The following is a 20003-nucleotide window of genomic DNA, read 5'->3' on the forward strand; positions in this document are numbered from 1 at the left end:
TCACTCATAATTTTGTCCTAACAAACCTTGATTGGGTTAAAATTTTTTTTTGAGCTTTTCTTAGTTTATGGTTGTTTTTACATCAAGTTCTTACTTCTTTTATGAATTGCAACTACTCTATTTATTATTAAGTTTTATTTTGTTGTATTAATGTCATGCTGTTTTTTTAATATATTTTATGTTGTTTGTCACTTATAATGAATTAAATCGTTTATGCGGTCATGAGATCTATATATTAATGGTTTAGTAATCGAAAAAGGATTAATACTTGATTTAAGAATAACACTACAATTTAAATCTTTGATTTGTGCGCATGCATTAATTTTAATTGACGTTAATAGAAATCCTAAAAAAAAAAAAAAAGTTGAGAGAGCTCCTTACTCTACCTTAATAATCTAGTAAAGAAAACCCAAGACTAATTTAAGGTAAAACGATCAATTGAGGACCACATTACACTTTGTATGAGGTCTGTAAATTGTTAAATTACTTGGAGTCTGTCAAAGAAGGTATGACAATGACACTTGTACTTTTAGCATTTTATCTAAATCATTTAGCTTATTTTGTATTCAAATATGCCCAATTTTATGTAATATTTTCATAATCGAATCGGTGGTCGAATTAGTTAAGCCACCAATTTATTAGTTCAATTAATTCATATAGTTCGTATAGTTTGATTAAATAAATCATTAAAAAATTTTAAAATATATATTTTTGAAACGATTGACTCTGACTAATTTATACCTGATTCAATCAATCCATACCAATTTATAAATCAACACCGCTCTTATTTTTAGTTTAATCCAAACACCCTTTTATTGACCCCCCCAAAATGCATATACAATCTCTTTTGTTTTGGTTGAATGCATATACAATAAAAATATTAGATATTGACTTGGTATAATAACTAATATCTAACACATGAAGATTACCCAAAAAAAATCTAATACATAAAGTAAGGATTGGCAAGGAAAGCAATGTCAGCTGACTGTCAAACTCTGCAGCAACTATGAGATAAAAAAGCAAGAACAAGTCCCCTTTATTCTATATTATACTGCTAAATCATCGATTCCACCACTTCACAGTCACGTAAACAACCATGAAGATGTAAACAACTCCTCCCAACTGCAGAACAGTTCCAACATTCGGTTCTTTTCCCACATTTTCTTTGAATTTATACATAAGAAAAATAGCAAGTAATGTTACTACTTTTATATGATCTGCAGTAATTAATCTCCTAAACCTAACCAACAGGAATTTCAATATTCAGATGCATAGATTAGAATTGAAGGGTTGAGATTAGATAAAATCTGGGCACCATAAGAGATTAATGACCTCATGCAAGCATTATAGCTGAGCTTGTGTAAGTAAATATAATAATAATTTATGATATAATCATCTGTGTGAACCTTTTCAGGTAAATGACTCACTTCCATCTTGAGAAAAGTATTGTGTCGCATGACTTGGCTGCCCTTCAGTTTATACCCATCAATTACAGGCCTGTAGGTACGAAAAGGGTTAGCATTAATCTATATGATAAACAAATAATTAATTAAATAAAAGATATGCAAATTGAATGCTTACTTCTCAAAGATCACTGCATGGACATCTAAATTAACTCTTTAGGAGACAAAATATAGAACAGCAAAACCTAGCTATAATCTAAATTCTAATGCATATTTTAATTTTTATATATATACATCCCTTGGCATGGCAAGCAAGAAAAGTTATCATTTTGCCATGAGTATTGGCTTCCTCTTTTCTTTTATAACTTTTAGTCACCTCCACAAAATGTTGAACAAGGACCTAAACTTGCTTTCTTTTTGCTTTTTCTTTTGTCGATCAACTGTCATGTGCCTTTTTTTTCCCACATGATATAAACCGAATGCTACTCTATATTTCTTCCTATTGTGATCGGCATAGCATAATCATGTCCATGATGATAATATCTACATAAAAATATATTAATATTCAATGCTCAGTTAATGTATAATTTTATATGATTTTACATATAGATAGGACATTGTGACATCATTTTAAATTGATCTCTCAATTTTAAAACCTTCTAATTATATCTTCAAACTATCAAATTTTTAGTTAAATTACATTTCAAATCTTATGTGACATACTTTAAAATGAAAATTTTATAGAAAAGTAAAATAAAAAATAGTAAAACTGAAAAAAGAGAGAGTGTGAGTGATGAAACTTTTGCAAAAATTTTGAAAACTTTAAAACTAAGATTTTGCAACATCCATTTTTACAATATTCATTTTTTAAAACTTTTCATTTTAAACTGTCACAAAAAAGTTGACATCTTTTTTAACGGTTAAATTAATATTTGAATAATGAAACGACCTTATTAATATAGCCTCAATTCTTGAGGATGATTTAGAATAAAAGTTATAGTTTGAAGATATATGACGTAATTAATTCTATAGTTAATAAACTAATTAATAACATGTAACCTAAAATTTTTAAAAGTAAATTTATTTTACTTTTATTTTTATTTTTATTTTTAATAATACATTATTATTTGATTAAAATAATATATCATTATCTAATTCATTAATTATATTTAGAATTTCCCTCTAAAACATATATTTACTGTATTGTCAGGTGATGCCCATCTAAAGAAATATATCATCGAGAATTAGTGATTTACTCAACCTATGGTGCCTATGCCATTAAGGAAGATTTAGGGCCCCTTTAGATGGGCGATGTGTTTATTTGTGGTTAGTGTAAAAACATTAGTGGTGATGGTGAGATTAGATATTGTAACAATACTATAACGTGAGATAAAAAGAAAACTAAATACACTACACTAAAAATACACACCCAACCAAAATAACCCTTAAATTTCATATAAAAAAAATTCTCATAACCACCTCCATGGTAAAGTCATCATTTGCATTTCACATGAAGTTGTGATGTAAGATTACCGGCAAGTTAATGTTTCCAAACGAACTCTTGAATCTTCATCAACTTCACTAGTTACTAATTACATAAGTAATTATTATATTATTTTTATCCAGACTTTTTAGGTTTTTATGCCTATCCAAATATAACATTTTAAATATATAAATATCTAAAAGAATATTGAGTATTAAACGCATACCCTATATCAATTGCTCACACTCAAATCTGAAACAGCATAAAACCAACTTCCTAAATTTCTTGCTATGTAAACTTAGAGGTTTTATTAAAGCTTTAAATCTTAAAATGGTACTTTAACTATACTTTGTATCTAATATGGCACTTAAACTATATTTTATTACCTAAACTATCTTAACTCTTAAAACAATTTCTTAACCAATCATTTTGTGATATATGGAATTTTTGAATTAAATTAAATTAAAACTTTTCATTTTTTTACACTCTCTCCGTTCTCTTTTAATGCACTTTTTTTAAATGGTTAGATAACTTTTATTTACAATTCTTTTATTTTGTTTTCTACTCAGCTTCTTCCCAGCATTTAGATTTTATGATTTATTTAGGTTTTTTCATTATAAATATTCACTCAACATTAACTATAAGTATATAAAAAAGAATGAAAAAATTTATTTTTAAGAAAAATAATACACGGGCTTCAAATCGGGGTGAGAAAGTAACTGAAATCAAGATTTAAAGATGAAAAAAGAACTCATCGGAATCTAGGTTTGTCGTCAAAAACCAAGTTAACTTGGATGAGTTTTTTTGACAAATTCTTGAATTTTTATCATTTGAATTTTTGGGTGAAGAACAAAAGAGATGAATATATTATAAGTTCTTTTAGAACTTTTTTTTTTATTTTTTTAGTTAACAATTGCCACACGTCAAAGAATGATTTACTAAGAATTTTTTTTAACGGCTAGGGTAATTTGAGTGATGGAGTATAGCTTAGATACCACTTTAGGTAAAAGAGTATAATTTAGGTACCATTTTATAATTTAAGCCTTCATTAAAAGTAGGCTTTTAGGGCATTTGGTTCATATTTTGCTAATTTGTCCTACTAAAATTTGCTTCTTCTTCTTAATCATTTCCTAATATTTAAGTTATTTTATTGATAACTTAATACATTTTTTTATTAATTAATTTCGTATCTCTTTTTTCAAATAAATAGAGTGAAATTAAAAATGAACAATAAGTGATGAAGCTTCTCTTTTGATCAAAGTGATAAGAGAAACGAAGAATAGATACATTTTTTTTATTAAATAGTGTTATTTGTTATGGTTTAAGGGTAAATTTTATCAAAATGATAAAAGAGATTGGTAAAATTGTTATAAAGTAACATTGTAATATAATTGACAGAATGTTAATTTTTCTTAAGTAATAATATATATGATTTAAATGTTACTTGAAGAATATATTAAAAATTAAAAAAAATAGAGTAATTACTTTTTGTTAGTTCATCTTATAAATAATCAAAGTCATTAAAAAGAAAATAAAATTATCAAAATTTTCACAGTATGTAATATTATTTAAGGTATAATATTGTAAATGTAAGATTAATTTAAAATCCAAACTAAAAAATATTATTTTAAATTTATATATTAACTCTGAAAAAGTGAAATTACTTAAACCAATACCCTTTGGCAATGGGAAGGGTAAGGTCTAAAACATCCACCCAGATGATTGAAGAGGTTATTAAACTGATAACCTTTTTGGGTGAAATGGATACAACTTTACCCACGGCAAAGAGCAACTAAAACGTCGATCAAAGTGATTCTACAGGTTACGCTAAAAATCTTTTCACTAGCACTAAAGTTGCATTAATCTATCACAACCCATGTCTAGAAGGGCCTTTTCAGATATTTGCTAGATAAGCATAAGTAACAATAAGGCAGTCCACAAATACTAAATCTGAAGAAATAGTAGCCAATAAAACCATGCACCTGGCGTTATTCATGAAGTGGAAACAAGCAAAGATATCACACGGAAGAGCCTGGCCTACCAGATCACTATAGATATCAGTATATCCATAAACATACAACATTAGGGGTCCAAGTCCTATTTATTAGTACTCTGATACAGTTAATTGTTCTATTATAGATTAGGAGTGGTCAATCAAAGAGCCTTGTATATCTCAAGCTTGTGGGGTTAATTAATATCAAATAATATTAATCACAGTGGTCCACTAGCTAGTGTACCTACGAAGCTCATGGGTATGGGAGAATGATCAATATCTAAGCTATGCATCTTCCTGTTGCCTTCATAATTGTCCATTAGTTCCAAGCTACTTAAGTACTGATTGTTCCTCTTACGAGTTAATAATGACACTGTAGTCATCTCTTTCGAGCACACAGACACAAAAGAACTTCAGGCATATATATTAAGTTAATTGGATTACTTAAAAGGAAGATATGCATACCATATTCTCTTTCTCATCTGCCACGCATTCCAGGAGGCACAATATCACCGAGTAACCCTTCATCTGTGGGGAGCTGTGAGGTGGGTTCAGGCTCCGGATGTGGTTCTCCTACGTCAACGGGTGCTTGGTGCGGCTGTGATTGTGTTATGCTCGGAGGCATTTGCCTATGTGACTGCACCCCTGGATGATAAATTTGTGAGACTGGCGGTGTCAATTGACCAGCAAAGGCAGCTTCATGGCAGATGAGTCCACCTCTGGGGAATGCGATACCGTGATGACAGTGTTGACCTTCATATGTAGTGATAACAATGGCAGGATCTTCAGAAGAGCGTTCTACCCTCTTCTTCACTGTGCATTTGCTATTTGTACAGCGATAATAGCTCCTGTGAGATCAAATATGTGGCTCAGATTCGCACACCAATCTGAAATTTTTGCTCTAATTCCATTAATGATTTTACGCTTAAATTCATCATCATCATTTCACTACCCTCAAACCATAATGATTATATTAAGGGTTTTTGCTACATGGATAAAATTCAAGTGATGACCCTTTTCTTTATTTTAAAACCAATATTTTCTTTATTCATGACTATTTGCTTTACAAATTTGATGAATTTATACTTTAGATAATTCAAAGAAAGGTCTTTTGTCACATAAAATAAGAGTGAAGAAAAATATTTAGGTAGTTGAAATTTAAGATTCAGAAAATAGAGAATCAATGCTTAGAGTCCTAGCAATGGTATAGCCATGAACTGTTGGAATCTCCCTCTTTGAGACTATGAAAATAGTGGATTAATAATCAATAGTACTTAACTTTGTTGAAAATAGTTTATAACCCTTTGATTTCTGATAGAAAACTACCCCCTGTGACAAAGAGGGAAGAAGATAGAACTTACACAAACTTATGGGAAGAAATGTCATTATTATATTAGAAAATTTACGATGTTTCACTACGGAGTTTTAATTTTTTGAAAAGAAATCAGTAGTGAAAGTGGGTAAAATGTCTGTTTTGTTTGAATTATGAATGATAGAGAAATAGCAACAGACCTAGGAAATGGACTGTTTTTGACAGCTTTTTGTCCATATTTCCGCCATCGATAGCCATCTTCAAGATGATCAACCTCACTCTTGGTCATAAATGCAAAACGTGGCTGCCGTATTTGCTTTTGCCCCTTCTTCCTCACCTTACTCCTACAAATATATTCCACCCACAATTATAATAATAAAAAAGTACTTGAATTTGTATTGTATATACTTGCATTGACATGGAGGAAATCCATGATTTCATGAGATACTAAGATCACTTCTTTTTTCCTAAGAAAAGCTTTTCAATGGTCAGTAAATGTATGAAACCATGAACTATGCATGAAACGCGTTCTCAGAATTCATAAAGCAATGAAAAAAAAACCACACTAAAATCCCATATAACAAATGATTTTGCAACACCCATTTCACTTTTATCTATACATTTAGAACAAAAGACAGATTCATAAAAACTGTGAAACAAAGCATATCAAAACTAAGATTTATGTTACAAAAGGAGGGATTCCCAGCTATATACCCGCCTTTAGCTTTTCACCCTCCAAACAAGGGTTAAATATGGAAGTGACAAAAGAAACTTAGACAACGGCATATGCCCGCCGCAATGGCGGCGGTATAACGGTGTTCGAGGCACTTTAGTTAGTAGCAAAAAGTACCTTTTGCTTTTCACCCCCTGCATGATTGCACCTACTATTTAACTGAAATTACGAATCTACCTTATCCCATCCCCATTCCCCGACTTGCATGAAATGATTTCCCTTCCACGGTTTCAGTGTACGGACACCGAATTTGCACATTCTTTAGTACTGTTACTTTGCCCACCCAATTTGTACTTAATTACGAAACACTCCCCCCAAATAATCAAAAATAAAGAAATAAATAGTCAAATTTATTTTTTCTGGTGGTGTTTTTTCTCGTTTTCAGCGTTGGTAATGGATGTTTGTTGACAACTACTCACGGTATCTCGGGCGGTTTTCCGCCGGAGCCCGTAGATTTCTCCGGCAGATCCTCACTGGAGCTCGACGACACCGACGGATTCGATGTCGACACATCAGCTGACCCACCCGGATTCAAAGCCGTCCCCGAAACCGAACAACGAACAACAATATCAGCTGCAGCACAGCTTTGAGAGGCGCTCAAGTTTCCCGCCAATTCAGGCCTGGCGGAGTCAGTCCGGTCGATTTCAGCGAACCGTCCAAAGTCATCGGCATGGTCCGGTTGTAGATCCCAACCAAACTCGCTCAGTATACTACTGTCCTTGTCGAAGAAGTAATTAACGCTGCTGGAGACTGAGTCAGGTCCTCCCCCAGAAAATGTCCAGCTCGACTCGGATGTAAACGCAGTTCCTGGCTTGCCCCCCTCTTTGTCTTCCATAAGTATAACAGCAAAGTGAAGAAAAATCAAAGGATTCAAAGCATGGAAGCAGAATCTAAAAGAAACGCGGAAAGGGAAAGAAGAGCTAGGGTTTTGGGGTTGGAGAATGCGTGAGTTTTAGTGTTGGGAAAGCACGCGTGGATTTTGAAAAGCTTTCTTTTTGTCCCATCAATCCAAAGAGAGAGAGGGGGATCGAATAAAGGGGGAAAAAAATTAAAAGTTAGAAAAATATTGGCGTCAACCGAGAAACAGTGACGGGAGGCTAATATTTAAAGCTCCGGGTATGGAGGAAGGAAGTGGAAAGGACGACAGTTTTTAGCAACGAGTTAGGTTAGTTGTTCTCTCTCCAGATTTTATTCACTTTTAACTTTCATTATTTGTAATTGTGTAAGCTCATTTACATTTTTTCATAGATTTATATTCTCGATTGTCAATCCCTTAATTATTATAATTATATCAATTTTATAATTATAATTATAATTTCGTTTATTCATTCTATTAATTAATTTTAATTGTAATTATACGATTTTATTAATTATAATTATAACTAAAAAATGCATGCCAAAAGATGAAAGGCCTGTTTTTCATTGCTTAAAAAAAGTACGTCTGACTCCAAAAGCACTTTTAGAAAAAAAAGCTGTGCAGAACAAGTTAGTTTTTGCTGAAATTTTTAGTTTTTTAGAAAGTACTTCTAAAAAGGAGAAGCTAAAAATTTTAGTTTTTCTTCTTCCAAAAAGTACTTTTGGTGTTTAATTACTTTTTCATCATTCCAATAAAGTTATTATTTTTTTATTAGTACTTAATTACAAATGTGTTAAAATCATTAATTAAAATAAAAAAAATATTTTTTAAAATACTAATTACAAATATTTAATGGTTATATTTAAATATTTAAAATATAGTTTATATATTCTAATTAAATTTTATAAATAATTAATATTTATTTCTTAAAAATATTTAAAATTTATATTTCATATATTAAAATATTAACAATAAGTTATAATAATTTTTTTATATTCTTACTAAAATATAATAATATTAACTAATTTAAATATTATTTAAATGCATATTTGTTACTTGATAATAACATGTCTAAAATGGACATTTTATTTCTCAAAAGCACTTTTTGAAAACAATGCTTAACACTCACATTGTAAACCAAACTTTTTCACAGCACTTTTCAAAAGCATTGCCAAACAGTCTGAAGTTTAGTTCTCACGAACCTTACCTTTTTTACACTTTTAAAATTTAGTCTACTTGATAATAACATGTCTAAAATGGATATTTTATTTCTCAAAAGCACTTTTTGAAAACAATGCTTAACACTCAAATTGTAAACCAAACTTTTTAAAAGCACTTTTCCACATCACTTTTCAAAAGCATTGCCAAACAGTCCGAAGTTTAGTTCTCACGAACCTTACCTTTTTTACACTTTTAAAATTTAGTCTTCCCATTTTATTTGATTTAAAAATTAAAATTTAATTGATAATATTTTAATGAATTTTCGTTAAATTTAAATGTGTTATTTTAATATTTAAAATCCTGATTTAAAAATAAAAATATAATCGATAACCTGTACTTAAATTTAACAAATATCAATTAATAATGCTGTCAATTGAACTTTAATTTTTAAATTAAAGCAAAGAAGATTTTATTTGCTAAAATATTAAGTATATAATATTATAAAATTGTGTAAATTAAATGTAATTTAAATAGATTCCCTATATATGATGTTGATTTGATAAGCCAAGTTGATTCGGTTGCGGTTTCATCTTCAGCATACAGAACTGGTCCCTCAACATCTAAGTTTGGCTCCCACTTCATGATTTCAATCTACCATTCAATTTTCAATTTACTTTTTCATACTCTCTTTTTAAAAATTATCAAAAAAAAAATGAAATATATAAATCCCACCACCCGTGTCTTAATCATCTTTAATATTAAATATTATTACTTATAAATAATTAAATCAATAAATAAGCATCACGAGCACCTTAAGATTCTTATTTAATTTAGCCGACAATGGTCCATTAATAAGGGGCTGGAATCATACTTACAATTAATTTAATGTGTAGATATGATCTGAATTTGAGTAGTACTTATTACGATATTGTTAATTCACCAGAAAAATAATTTAATTTCTATCGACCGAATAAAGTCATAATGTGTCTAACAAAAAAATATATTACTTGAATTTTAATTTAAACATTCAGTCAACAATGCATTAGTTGAAGTTTATTTCAATAACGGAGGTTCAAACCCTATTAATATAATTTCTCCTCTAACTTTCTTTTTATAATTTAGGAAGAAATTTTATGTAGATCCGTTCTTAACATTTTTGGAACCTTAGACGAAACAATAAATTGAGGTCCCTTTAAAAAAATTATAAAATGTAATACAATAAAATAAAAACATATACTAGAAATTAAATAAAAAAAATTGGGGGCGTTTTTCTTTTTCTTTTTCTTTTTCATGCGTGCAATGAAGCGTCGATCAGAAAACTTAAAATGTCGAAAAAAAATTCACATTAAAAACTGAAAATTTTATTTTTTGAGCCCCTTCCAACCCTGCACCCCAGACTTCCTCGAGCCGAGCCTGAACTTATGAACTTAAAACTTGTTGCCACACAATCCCCAATTACATAAAAAAAAATCTTTATATATTTTCAAATCTACTATTGCTCCATCATCAAAATCATTTGTCGCAGTGTAAGGCAATTTGAATATGTATTTTCAAATCTCTGTATGTTGTTTTCGTATATAATAATTGATATTGAAGCAATTGTTCTCGTCCTTAAACTGATAATTTGATGAACCCTAGCTAGAGTTCCACATGCAAACAACAAAAAGCCATTGTTAATTATTTCCTACAAGTTCGAATACCCAGATTTCCAAAAAAAAGAAAAACCTTATTTAATTTATATATAAAAATAATATTCGAATTTGAATATGCTGGCCATGGTTTTCATAATTTATTCAAACAAATTTGTTAGTCCACTGCAGCTTGAAGATTGAACCCTTTCTGGGAAACACCTACTAGCCTATGTGGATCAAATGGACATCCAGTTATTGATAATTAATCACACCGACAGGCGCATCTAATATAAAATATTGCCCATTTGGCATCATAATCCCGCGTGGTTGTTCATATCAGATGTCTTGTGATGATTGTGAGAGGATTGCACTACCTATAGTTGCCCATCTTTTATTATATTTGTTCAAGCATTGTGGCAATGGGTGGCAAAAACCAGATACTGTTGTTGAATTCAAGAAAGGACAGGGAACACTAATCCCTATTATAGATGCTTTCATATCTGCTGCCTACACTATAAAGCTGTTTATATGCCGACAATCTTTCTTATTAATATAATTGCTAATGTGGGATTTGATTTAAAGCATTCAAACCTCTGATTATTTAATTAATGGATCAATAAAGTATCCACTTTTACGTGCAGTTAACACACACGAACATGATTTGTATTAAATTTAATTACCCACATTTGGCTTCCAATCCAAGCTTATCTTATCAAAGTTACATTTATCTATCCACTCATACAAATTGATTTGGATTTAGGTTAGATTTGAGTTATTATTTCATATAATTCCAATCTTTTTAAATAATAAATTTCATTTCTTTTAATTCGGATCAAATCAACCATACGAATTTATATTTATTCGAGTTTAATAAACTTCGCTAGACATCAATTTTTTTTTAAACAAAAATATTTGAAACTTCAGTGCGTTTATCTCACGGAAAATGATTTCTATATTTTCTTACGTTTGTTTCATGGAAAATAATTTGATCAACGGGAAATTATATATAGGTTAATGGAAAATAAGATATTTTCCCTCTAAATCGACTTACCCTTTTGAAAAGCAATAAATCATTTCCTGAAAAAAAGCTCATTTATGAGTAATATTATTTTTATATAAAAAATAACTCCAATAAATCTTAATACTATTATTTAATAATATTTTATTTTAAATTTTCAAAATATTAATATTTAATATTATTAAACATACATATTTAATTATTTATATTTCATAATATAATACATTATTAAAATATTCAATATAATTTTTTGTTTTAATAAATTATTTAATATTACAATTTTATTTTAATAATAAATATGTATTAAAATTTATAAATATTTTATACTATAAAATATTAATATTTTAATTATATAAATAAGAGTATTTTTTTAAATAATACTTAGCTTCATTTATGCCTTCCAACTCTAATTCCAACCCTAATCCGTTGCTATCAACTCTCGTATATGTAATATACTTAATTTAAATTAAGTTTTAATTAAAAATTGTTTATTATTAAGTTTATATGTGATATTAATTATTATAAAACATTATATTATTTATAAAAATAATATTTGATTGCAGGGCGAAGTCAAAAATTTTGTTTAGAGAGAGTCGAGATAAGATTATAAATTTGAGAGCGACAAAGTTAAAAATTTTGTATTAAAAATACTTAAATTAAATTATTAATTTTTTAAAAAGACTAAAAATATAAAATTTTCAATTAAATTAAATTTTTTTTAATTTTTAGGAGGGGCTATAGAAAAAATTTCCATTTAGCCAGGGGTCAAGGTCCCTGCCTACCCCTTTGGCTAGCCCCTATTTGATTGTCAAAAGGAAATGCTACTCTAATATTTTGTAAATAATATTGTGTTTGGTAACTTTTTTAAAAAAATGATTTCAAAAATTTTGTAAAAGATATTTTACGCAGAATCATTTTTCGAGAATTAAATTATTTTTCAAAATTGAAAACATATGTATTAAAATGTTGGGAATATTTTGGATTAAAGGAAGTAGAAAATTGGAAACGAAAAAAAGGAGGTTAAAAACCGACATGCACTAAAATGAAATAGAGATAAGTGTGATAGAATTAAACAAAAGTGGGGAGTGGGGCATGGGATATTATACCAAACCAGAAGCATTGAATCTGAATAAAAGAACTGATCATATAATCATATCATTATTAGAGATAGTGGTGGAAATTTGGCAAATGCCATTATTCTAAAAAAAAAAAAAAAAACTTAGGCAGATATGAAAGTGACATCTCAATTTACTGCAAAAATTCAAGAGTTTCAATTGCCAAAATCTCAATTTCTCTTGGAGTTGAAATGGACCAGATTGAAATAATTTAAAAAAAAAAAAGGAGAGATGAAGAAATACTTTTATAACATCTAACATTGAAATAAATAAGTAGATGTAAGCAATCTGCACCTTCTTTATCTACTTTTGGTTGGTGTTTACTGTTTAGTTGCATTGTTTAGGGTTTGTAGAGACTCTTTCTCCCCTATAAATCAGTTACGATCTTTTCTATAATTATTGTTCAAGTATTTTTGTTACTAGATTCCATGTATTTTGGGTGGCTTATAATTAAGCAATGGCTTTCTGCAATTGATTAGATGTTCAAAAAGACTCTCCAATGGTCACCATCTCATGAAGGAGAGTACCTGTTAGTCTATAAACCTTTAATAAGAAGACTCATCAAATTGGGATTGTGGTTCCTTAAAGCTAACTCAACATTGTCAACCTCTTCTATAAGGCATTTTTTATGCTTTCTCAGATTCAAAGCCATGCCATACTTTCCCATATACCTAAAGCTTATCAGAGGGATGAGTTGGGAGTTTAGCCTACATGCAATCATATGCTTCAAACACTCAATATTTATTTTTGTACCTTGTGATTGTTGATTTTGACTGGAAGGAATTTATAAAGTTTTAATTTATTTTCTCTTTTAAAATTCCACCCAATTTTACCCAAATTGAGTTAGTTTAGGTTAAGTTGGGTTAAAGCATAATATTAACAAATTTTATATTTGCTCAAATCCGGCTCAACTCAAAATATGGACTTCAAATTTTACCCAAGTATGCCCATATTGGTAAATGGTTAACTCATGTCCATTTTAAGCTTCACCTATATTTTTTTAATTTTTTTTAAAAAATTATTTATATTATTTTAATATAATATTTAATATTTTTATATTTTTTTCATTTATTAAAATTTTATATACAAACATCTTAACATTTTTTAAAATATTTAAATTATAGTCATATACATTACTCTAGATTTAGTTTGTGTGTTATAATTCATCTAATATATAGAAAGATTAGTAAATTTCGTACACTAGAGTTTTTAGACTCGGGTCAAGGGGTTAGCATACTAAAATATTAAAAAAGTAAATATTAAAAAGAACATGACAATTTTTTTAAAATTGCTTGTGAAATAAATAAAAAAATAAAGTACTAAATACCAACTTTATAAAAATAACATAATATTTTATAATAAAGGTCAGACTGAGCTAAGACCATAAATGTTCAAGTTCAAACTTAACCCATATTTTAAACTGACTTAATTAAGACCATATTTTGACTTAATATTTTTTATCTAAATCCAATCCCTTCCAAAAGTATAACCTAGACACCAATAAGCTTCAAAGTATTGATGCTTGAAAATTAGAGCACCACTTGAAACTCTTGTTTTGTTTCTTTCCCCAAACAAACTTGAGAAGAGTTGTCAGTTGACTCTTATCTCGATTGATATAGGTATTGTTGCCAATGCAAAAGGGCGTGAGTTTGAGCTTGTTAAAGCGCATTATCCTCCTATTTATGAGTTGAGAATGACTATAAGTAATTTTAAGCATTGTGTGACAAAGAACAAATATGATCAAAACCTATAATGAAATTGTTTTAAAAAAAGAATACTGCTAGATTCCAAATCAATCCCAAAACTTATTTGACTATTTAAATAATATTTTTAGTTTTATATTAATTTCTATATCAAAAATATAAATTCAACCGGACCGTTCATAAAATATCGGTCAAAGGCTATCCAAAACACGACCCTTGGAGAAATCTCCCTCCTACAAAGTTCGAACCCTGCTCCTTTCTGTTCTTAATGAAGGGATAGAAAATTCAAACCTTGTTATTTGACAAAAACTGCTTAATCTATAGCTTAAACAATCAGCCATGAGAAGAAAATCTGAGGTTCCATGGAAGTTGGAACCCAATAATCAAAATCAAATTAAAGATTAAAATGAGGGCAAAGGAGAAAAATTACCTCAAATTAAAATTCCATATATACAAACACAAGTGTGAAGTCGCATTGCTACCTAAAAATTCAATCCCAACATCTAAACACCAGAAAAAAGGAAATTCAGATACCACACTCACCCAGGAATTTGTGTTTATTCATCCGGAACATAGAAATCAAACCTCACATCAACAGAACCAGATCGTTCGCCCGTATCTTTGTAATCAATATTAGTTATCGTCCCAGTTTCATCTGCCTCTTGGTATTCTGCCTTGACCCGCCGAACAGGCACTGTGACGGAGTAAATAGTTCCCAGATCAGAATCAGTAGAGACGCTAAGCTGAACCTTGTCCTTCGACTCTATCTCGACAAAATCTGACAGTGCATGAACAATGTTTTTCACAATTTTCTGTTTCGCCTCATCGCTAACTGCACAGCGGTCGGAGAACAGGATCATCTTCAACCGCTGCTTCGCTATATTTGCATTAGAGCTCCTTCTAGATGCTGGAGAAGGGAAAACTATTTTCCAAGCCAAGTGAAGTCGCTCGAAGAAGCTCATGTTTATGGCATGTAAGAGGAAGCTCTCAACCTCTTCGTGGACAGCATTTGGAGAGAACTTATAATCTCCCATGATCCCAACTGATCTTTTATTTTTGCTGCCAAAGCTTCGACTATTTATTGTCATTCCATTCCATTTTGGTGTAATTTCAGAAAACCTTGATCCTCCATTCATGAAACCCACGAACTCTACCTATAATAGAGCACAAAAGTTCAAAATAAAAAGAACAGAGATTTTAGTACTTTTCCTTAGCATACAAAGCAACCAAATATGTTTATACACATTTAGAACATCAATTAACTATTAGCAACGAATGGTGCTTTGGATGAAACAATGAACTATTTTTTCAGACCCGTAATAACTTAAACCAATTCCCGATAGCAATGCAAAAATAACAAAGGCCATTGAAATGACAGCATCTGCAGGACCATCTAGACTCAAAAAGCTAAAAAGCTCGGCTATGTGGTTTGGCCTTAAACCAATCTATGGGAAGTCATCACTAACCAGTACAACCAAATTTAACCTATAACTATAAGCAATGGGAACACATCTTCTTTTTACGTCCCTAACCACATTTACCTAACGAGCATATTGTCAGACATATGAAGTTGGGGAGCTCATGAGGAACGAGTAAGGCTTTGGTTACTTGGAACACCAAACTCATCAAGCTCGGATCTTCCATTATGACTGGCAACATCTTGTGATATTTGGAATGAGGATGTCAATGTCAGTGGGAAGAAGCTAATGTTGATGCCGGTCTGTCAGTTCCCTTATTCATTATTGCCAATTATCATATTTGGAATAAGAATCCCAGTCCTTATCAACAAGTAATATATTCTAAAACCTACAGTAAATGTTCTCCAGATAACCTATCTTGCAACGGATTTGTATACATGCTTAAATTTACCTCTACTCGCAATTTAACAAAGATCAATCCATGGTCTTGATTCTGGACGATTTATTTAAAGAGGACAAGAGCTCGAACAGTAAACAAGAGGTATGTATTTCGCTAGGTTTTGGTACTGGAGGATGGTAGGGATTGAAGTTCCAGCTTAGACTACAATGAAGTGCAATTTCCAACAAAAAGGTAGAAGATTGCAAAGCAAACTGTAACTAGTATTGAAGCTTAGGACTTATCCAAAAAAAGGAACCCAAGCGGGCCAATAGACTAAAAAATCTAAATAATTAGAGGAAATAACAAGTAGCAAAACCCAGAGAACATTTTCCCGGAATTGAAAAACCGAGCACCGGTAAGAGTTTGCAGACCAACAATGTTGCTTCAAACTAGGGAAACCCAATTAGCTCATGCTCCATTTACTGCAAAAGAACTGCTAAAAAACTAGGAATTCAAAGGAATAGGAACAGCATCACCAACACTAACCCTAAAAAAACACAGAATTACGGAACTTCCCCAATTTTATTGGGCAACCCAAACACGAAATTGAGCAAACAGAAGATAAATTACACAAATAATTCAAATTCAATGTAAAGAAAAGTTTAAAAAAAAAAAAACAAATAGAGGTGAGAAGCGAGGGATCGAAGGATAATGACCTTTGAAGAGCGAATATAGGTTCGAAAAGGGTGTTGGTGGTAAGATGCAAGAGTGGCATCGACACGTAAATTCCCATATATGGCCATTTCTGAGTCAGCTCGAGTTGTCCTTAGTCTCGCTAAAACAAAGTGTAGCTCTTTTGCTCACTGGAGATTCACTGCTTCAGTTTACAAATACTGAGAAAACACGAGCAACATACTACCTACCGAGCTCCGAATCCCTGGGTAATTCCAATGTGAAATGTTGCTCTCAAGAAACGGCAGCGTTTTCCTCTCAAGTCGCAACTCCTAATAGTGAAGTTTTTTTTAAAGTATAAGGGCAATAATAAAATAAAATAGAAAGAAAATTATTTAAGTTTAATTATTTAAATAAATAATTTACTATAATAGATAACTACTCATTTAAAATTTAAGCACACCCTTAAAGAAAATAATAATGTAATAAAATTAAAAAAGTACATAAAAATCAAATGAAATTAGAAGTTTTACGTTTATATTCTATTATATGTGTATAAAAATAAATATAAAATATAAAATTAGTTTTAAAATAATATTTATTCTTTAATAAAGATAGTAAGTTTTTGGTAATTTCACAATTAAGTTGAAACTCAATTGATAGATAACACCAACCCAATCAAACTTTCAAATAATAATATAGATATTAGATATACTATATATGTGCCAGTTCTTTGGGAGGAACGGAATTCATCATTTTAATAGCCTATATCTTTATAATTTTTAAATGATTAAATCAAAATTTTATCACTTTGAGGTGGCAAAATGTAATTTTAGGGGGGCCATGGCCCCCTTAGGTCTCTTAGTGGCTCCACCACTGGCCACGTTGTGAGTGAAAAATGTTTATGTAACAAATATATTCATAAAATTTGATGTAAAAAATAAATAATGCTTTGATTGAAATGACAAAGTTAAGACATTGAAGCCAATGGCTCTCAAGTTAAAACCTTATCATTTATACATGTTTTTCTAAATTTCATATGAAAATATTAAAAAAAACATTCTTATAATAATATTTATTACTTTATAAAAAGAATGACTGAATGAGATTTTGGTAATTTCACAACTGAATTTGGACTCGTGAGTGACACCAATTCCAACGAACACTTAAATATTATAGCACACCTACAATACGAGTGAAAAAAGGTTACGTAACAAATTCATAATAATAATAATAATAATAAACCAAATGAGGCTTTAGTTGAAATAATAAGTTAAAACATTGATGGCTCGTTTGATTATTCATGTAATAACATGAGGGGGGAAATTATTTACTATACATGTATTACAATAATTAAGCATAAAATAAAAGAATAGTTATCAACAAATTAAAACAGTTAATACAAATTAAAACTTGAAATTATAAATATAAATAAAAACTCTTGTAAAAAATAAAACCTCTTCAAAACAAGTCTCGTGATTGGCTAAGAATCACAAATGAGAATTAATTTATTGCTAACTTATATACTAAAATATGATAAAAAAAATAATACTCCTATCAAATTAGCATGAGAGCGTTTGGTTGGCCGAATCTTACATTACGCATGTAATGTTATATTTTGAAATAAAATTACGTTGTGTAGGTTCTCAGCATTCCGATTATCTTATAATTTTACATCTTCAAATAGAGTTAAGATATCAAAATGTGATATATAATCTCATTATTATCGATTTCTTATGTTCTTAAGATTTCAAATCTAAGATAAGATTGCACTATCTTTTATTTGTCTCAATTTATAATAGAAATTGTTGAAAGTTATTTCCCCAATTGAAAAGTTTAAGTCATTTTTAAAAAAGAATTCTTATAAATAACTTAATTTTAAACAAAAATTAACTTAAAATATTAATGATGAATTTTTAATTTTAATTCTTTAAAATATTAAATTATTTTCAATATTATTAAACATGCATATTTATATTTAATCATAATAATAAATTATTGATATAGTTAATATAATTTATTGTTCTAATAAAATCATTTAATAATTTATAAACTATATATAAAAGTAACATCCAAGGGTCTCTTAAATGACACATTTGAAATTTAATTTAATATATATTTTTTAAACAATCTATGCTTTTTAAAACAATGATATAAAAAATCTATTTTTACATAATAAATTAGAATGTGTATTTTTAAGAAAAAGTTTCCTCCATAATTTAATTGGAATATCTTTGGTTTAACATTTATATTTAATATAGTGAGAATTTTGTCTATTAATTCTTTTATTCTTAAAATACGTGAAATAGCTCGATGGTTAAGAGTGTTCACCGTCCCAGATGTGGTTTGGGTTCGAATCGTATTAATCATGTTGGTTGTTTGGGTTTTACTCTGTTATTGTAATTCGCTAAAAAAATACATCTTTAAAGGTGTCAGTGTGAAAAAATATTAAAAGTACAAAATTATTTTATTATTTATTAGTTTTCATTTCTAAACCATATATTTTAAATGGGTTGACTTGCAAATTCATACTATAATCCACTTGATTTTTGAAAACTTTTATATTATATTTTTAAATGAGTTGATTGGTATATTCATTCGTTAGTGAAGTTAAAAGGGGGCAAAAATGTTTTAAGATTTCCTTATCTGACACGTGTCCAATATAACTTTTTTTATTATATAACAATAGTCAAATTTCAGTTTTGATCCCTATAACATGCTCAAAATTGAAATTTAATCTCTATACTTTAATTTGACATAATTTAGTATTTCAAGTTTTATAACACCATTAGTTAGTCTAAATATTTTATTATGATTAAAATATTGAGTGAATTTTTAAGAATTCTTAATATTGTTAAAATTTTCTATTAAATTCAAGTTCATTTCAATGTCATTTTTTTTTGTTACATGGCTATCAAGTGAGTATTTTAAAAAAAAATCTAATATCTCATGCTAGAGAATTTAACAAAAAATAACAGTGTTAATAATTTGATCCGAAAATGAAAAGGGATGAAATTCATGAAAATAAAAGTATGACCGTTAAGTCCCAAATGAATGAAGAGTATAGGGACTTGGAGCATATTATGACCTTTGAATTTTCTATGACCTTTGAACTTTCACTTTATA

At 29.3% G+C, this 20003-nt stretch overlaps 2 protein-coding genes across 3 annotated transcripts; both read right to left on the bottom strand.

The window, feature by feature from the left end:
- Nucleotides 1-1149: 1149 nt before the first annotated feature.
- On the bottom strand, nucleotides 1150-8192 carry LOC107946388 (probable WRKY transcription factor 57). 2 transcript variants are annotated; one of them, XM_016880689.2, is made up of 4 exons: nucleotides 7344-8192; nucleotides 6392-6535; nucleotides 5345-5727; nucleotides 1150-1497 (listed from the first exon to the last, which is right to left on the bottom strand). In XM_016880689.2, the coding sequence occupies exons 1-3, from the start codon at nucleotides 7757-7759 to the stop codon at nucleotides 5358-5360; spliced, it is 930 nt and encodes a 309-aa protein (XP_016736178.1). In that variant the 5' UTR covers nucleotides 7760-8192; the 3' UTR covers nucleotides 1150-1497; nucleotides 5345-5357.
- Nucleotides 8193-14815: 6623 nt separating this feature from the next.
- LOC107946389 (cell division topological specificity factor homolog, chloroplastic) lies at nucleotides 14816-17214 on the bottom strand. The gene is made up of 2 exons (XM_016880690.2): nucleotides 16922-17214; nucleotides 14816-15562 (listed from the first exon to the last, which is right to left on the bottom strand). Exons 1-2 carry the CDS (start codon nucleotides 17006-17008, stop codon nucleotides 14966-14968), a joined length of 684 nt encoding a protein of 227 aa, XP_016736179.1. The 5' UTR covers nucleotides 17009-17214; the 3' UTR covers nucleotides 14816-14965.
- Between the last annotated feature and the right edge of the window lie 2789 nt (nucleotides 17215-20003).

This window comes from Gossypium hirsutum, chromosome D12 (genome assembly GCF_007990345.1).
Source record: "Gossypium hirsutum isolate 1008001.06 chromosome D12, Gossypium_hirsutum_v2.1, whole genome shotgun sequence".
NCBI classification, from domain to species: Eukaryota; Viridiplantae; Streptophyta; class Magnoliopsida; order Malvales; family Malvaceae; genus Gossypium; species Gossypium hirsutum.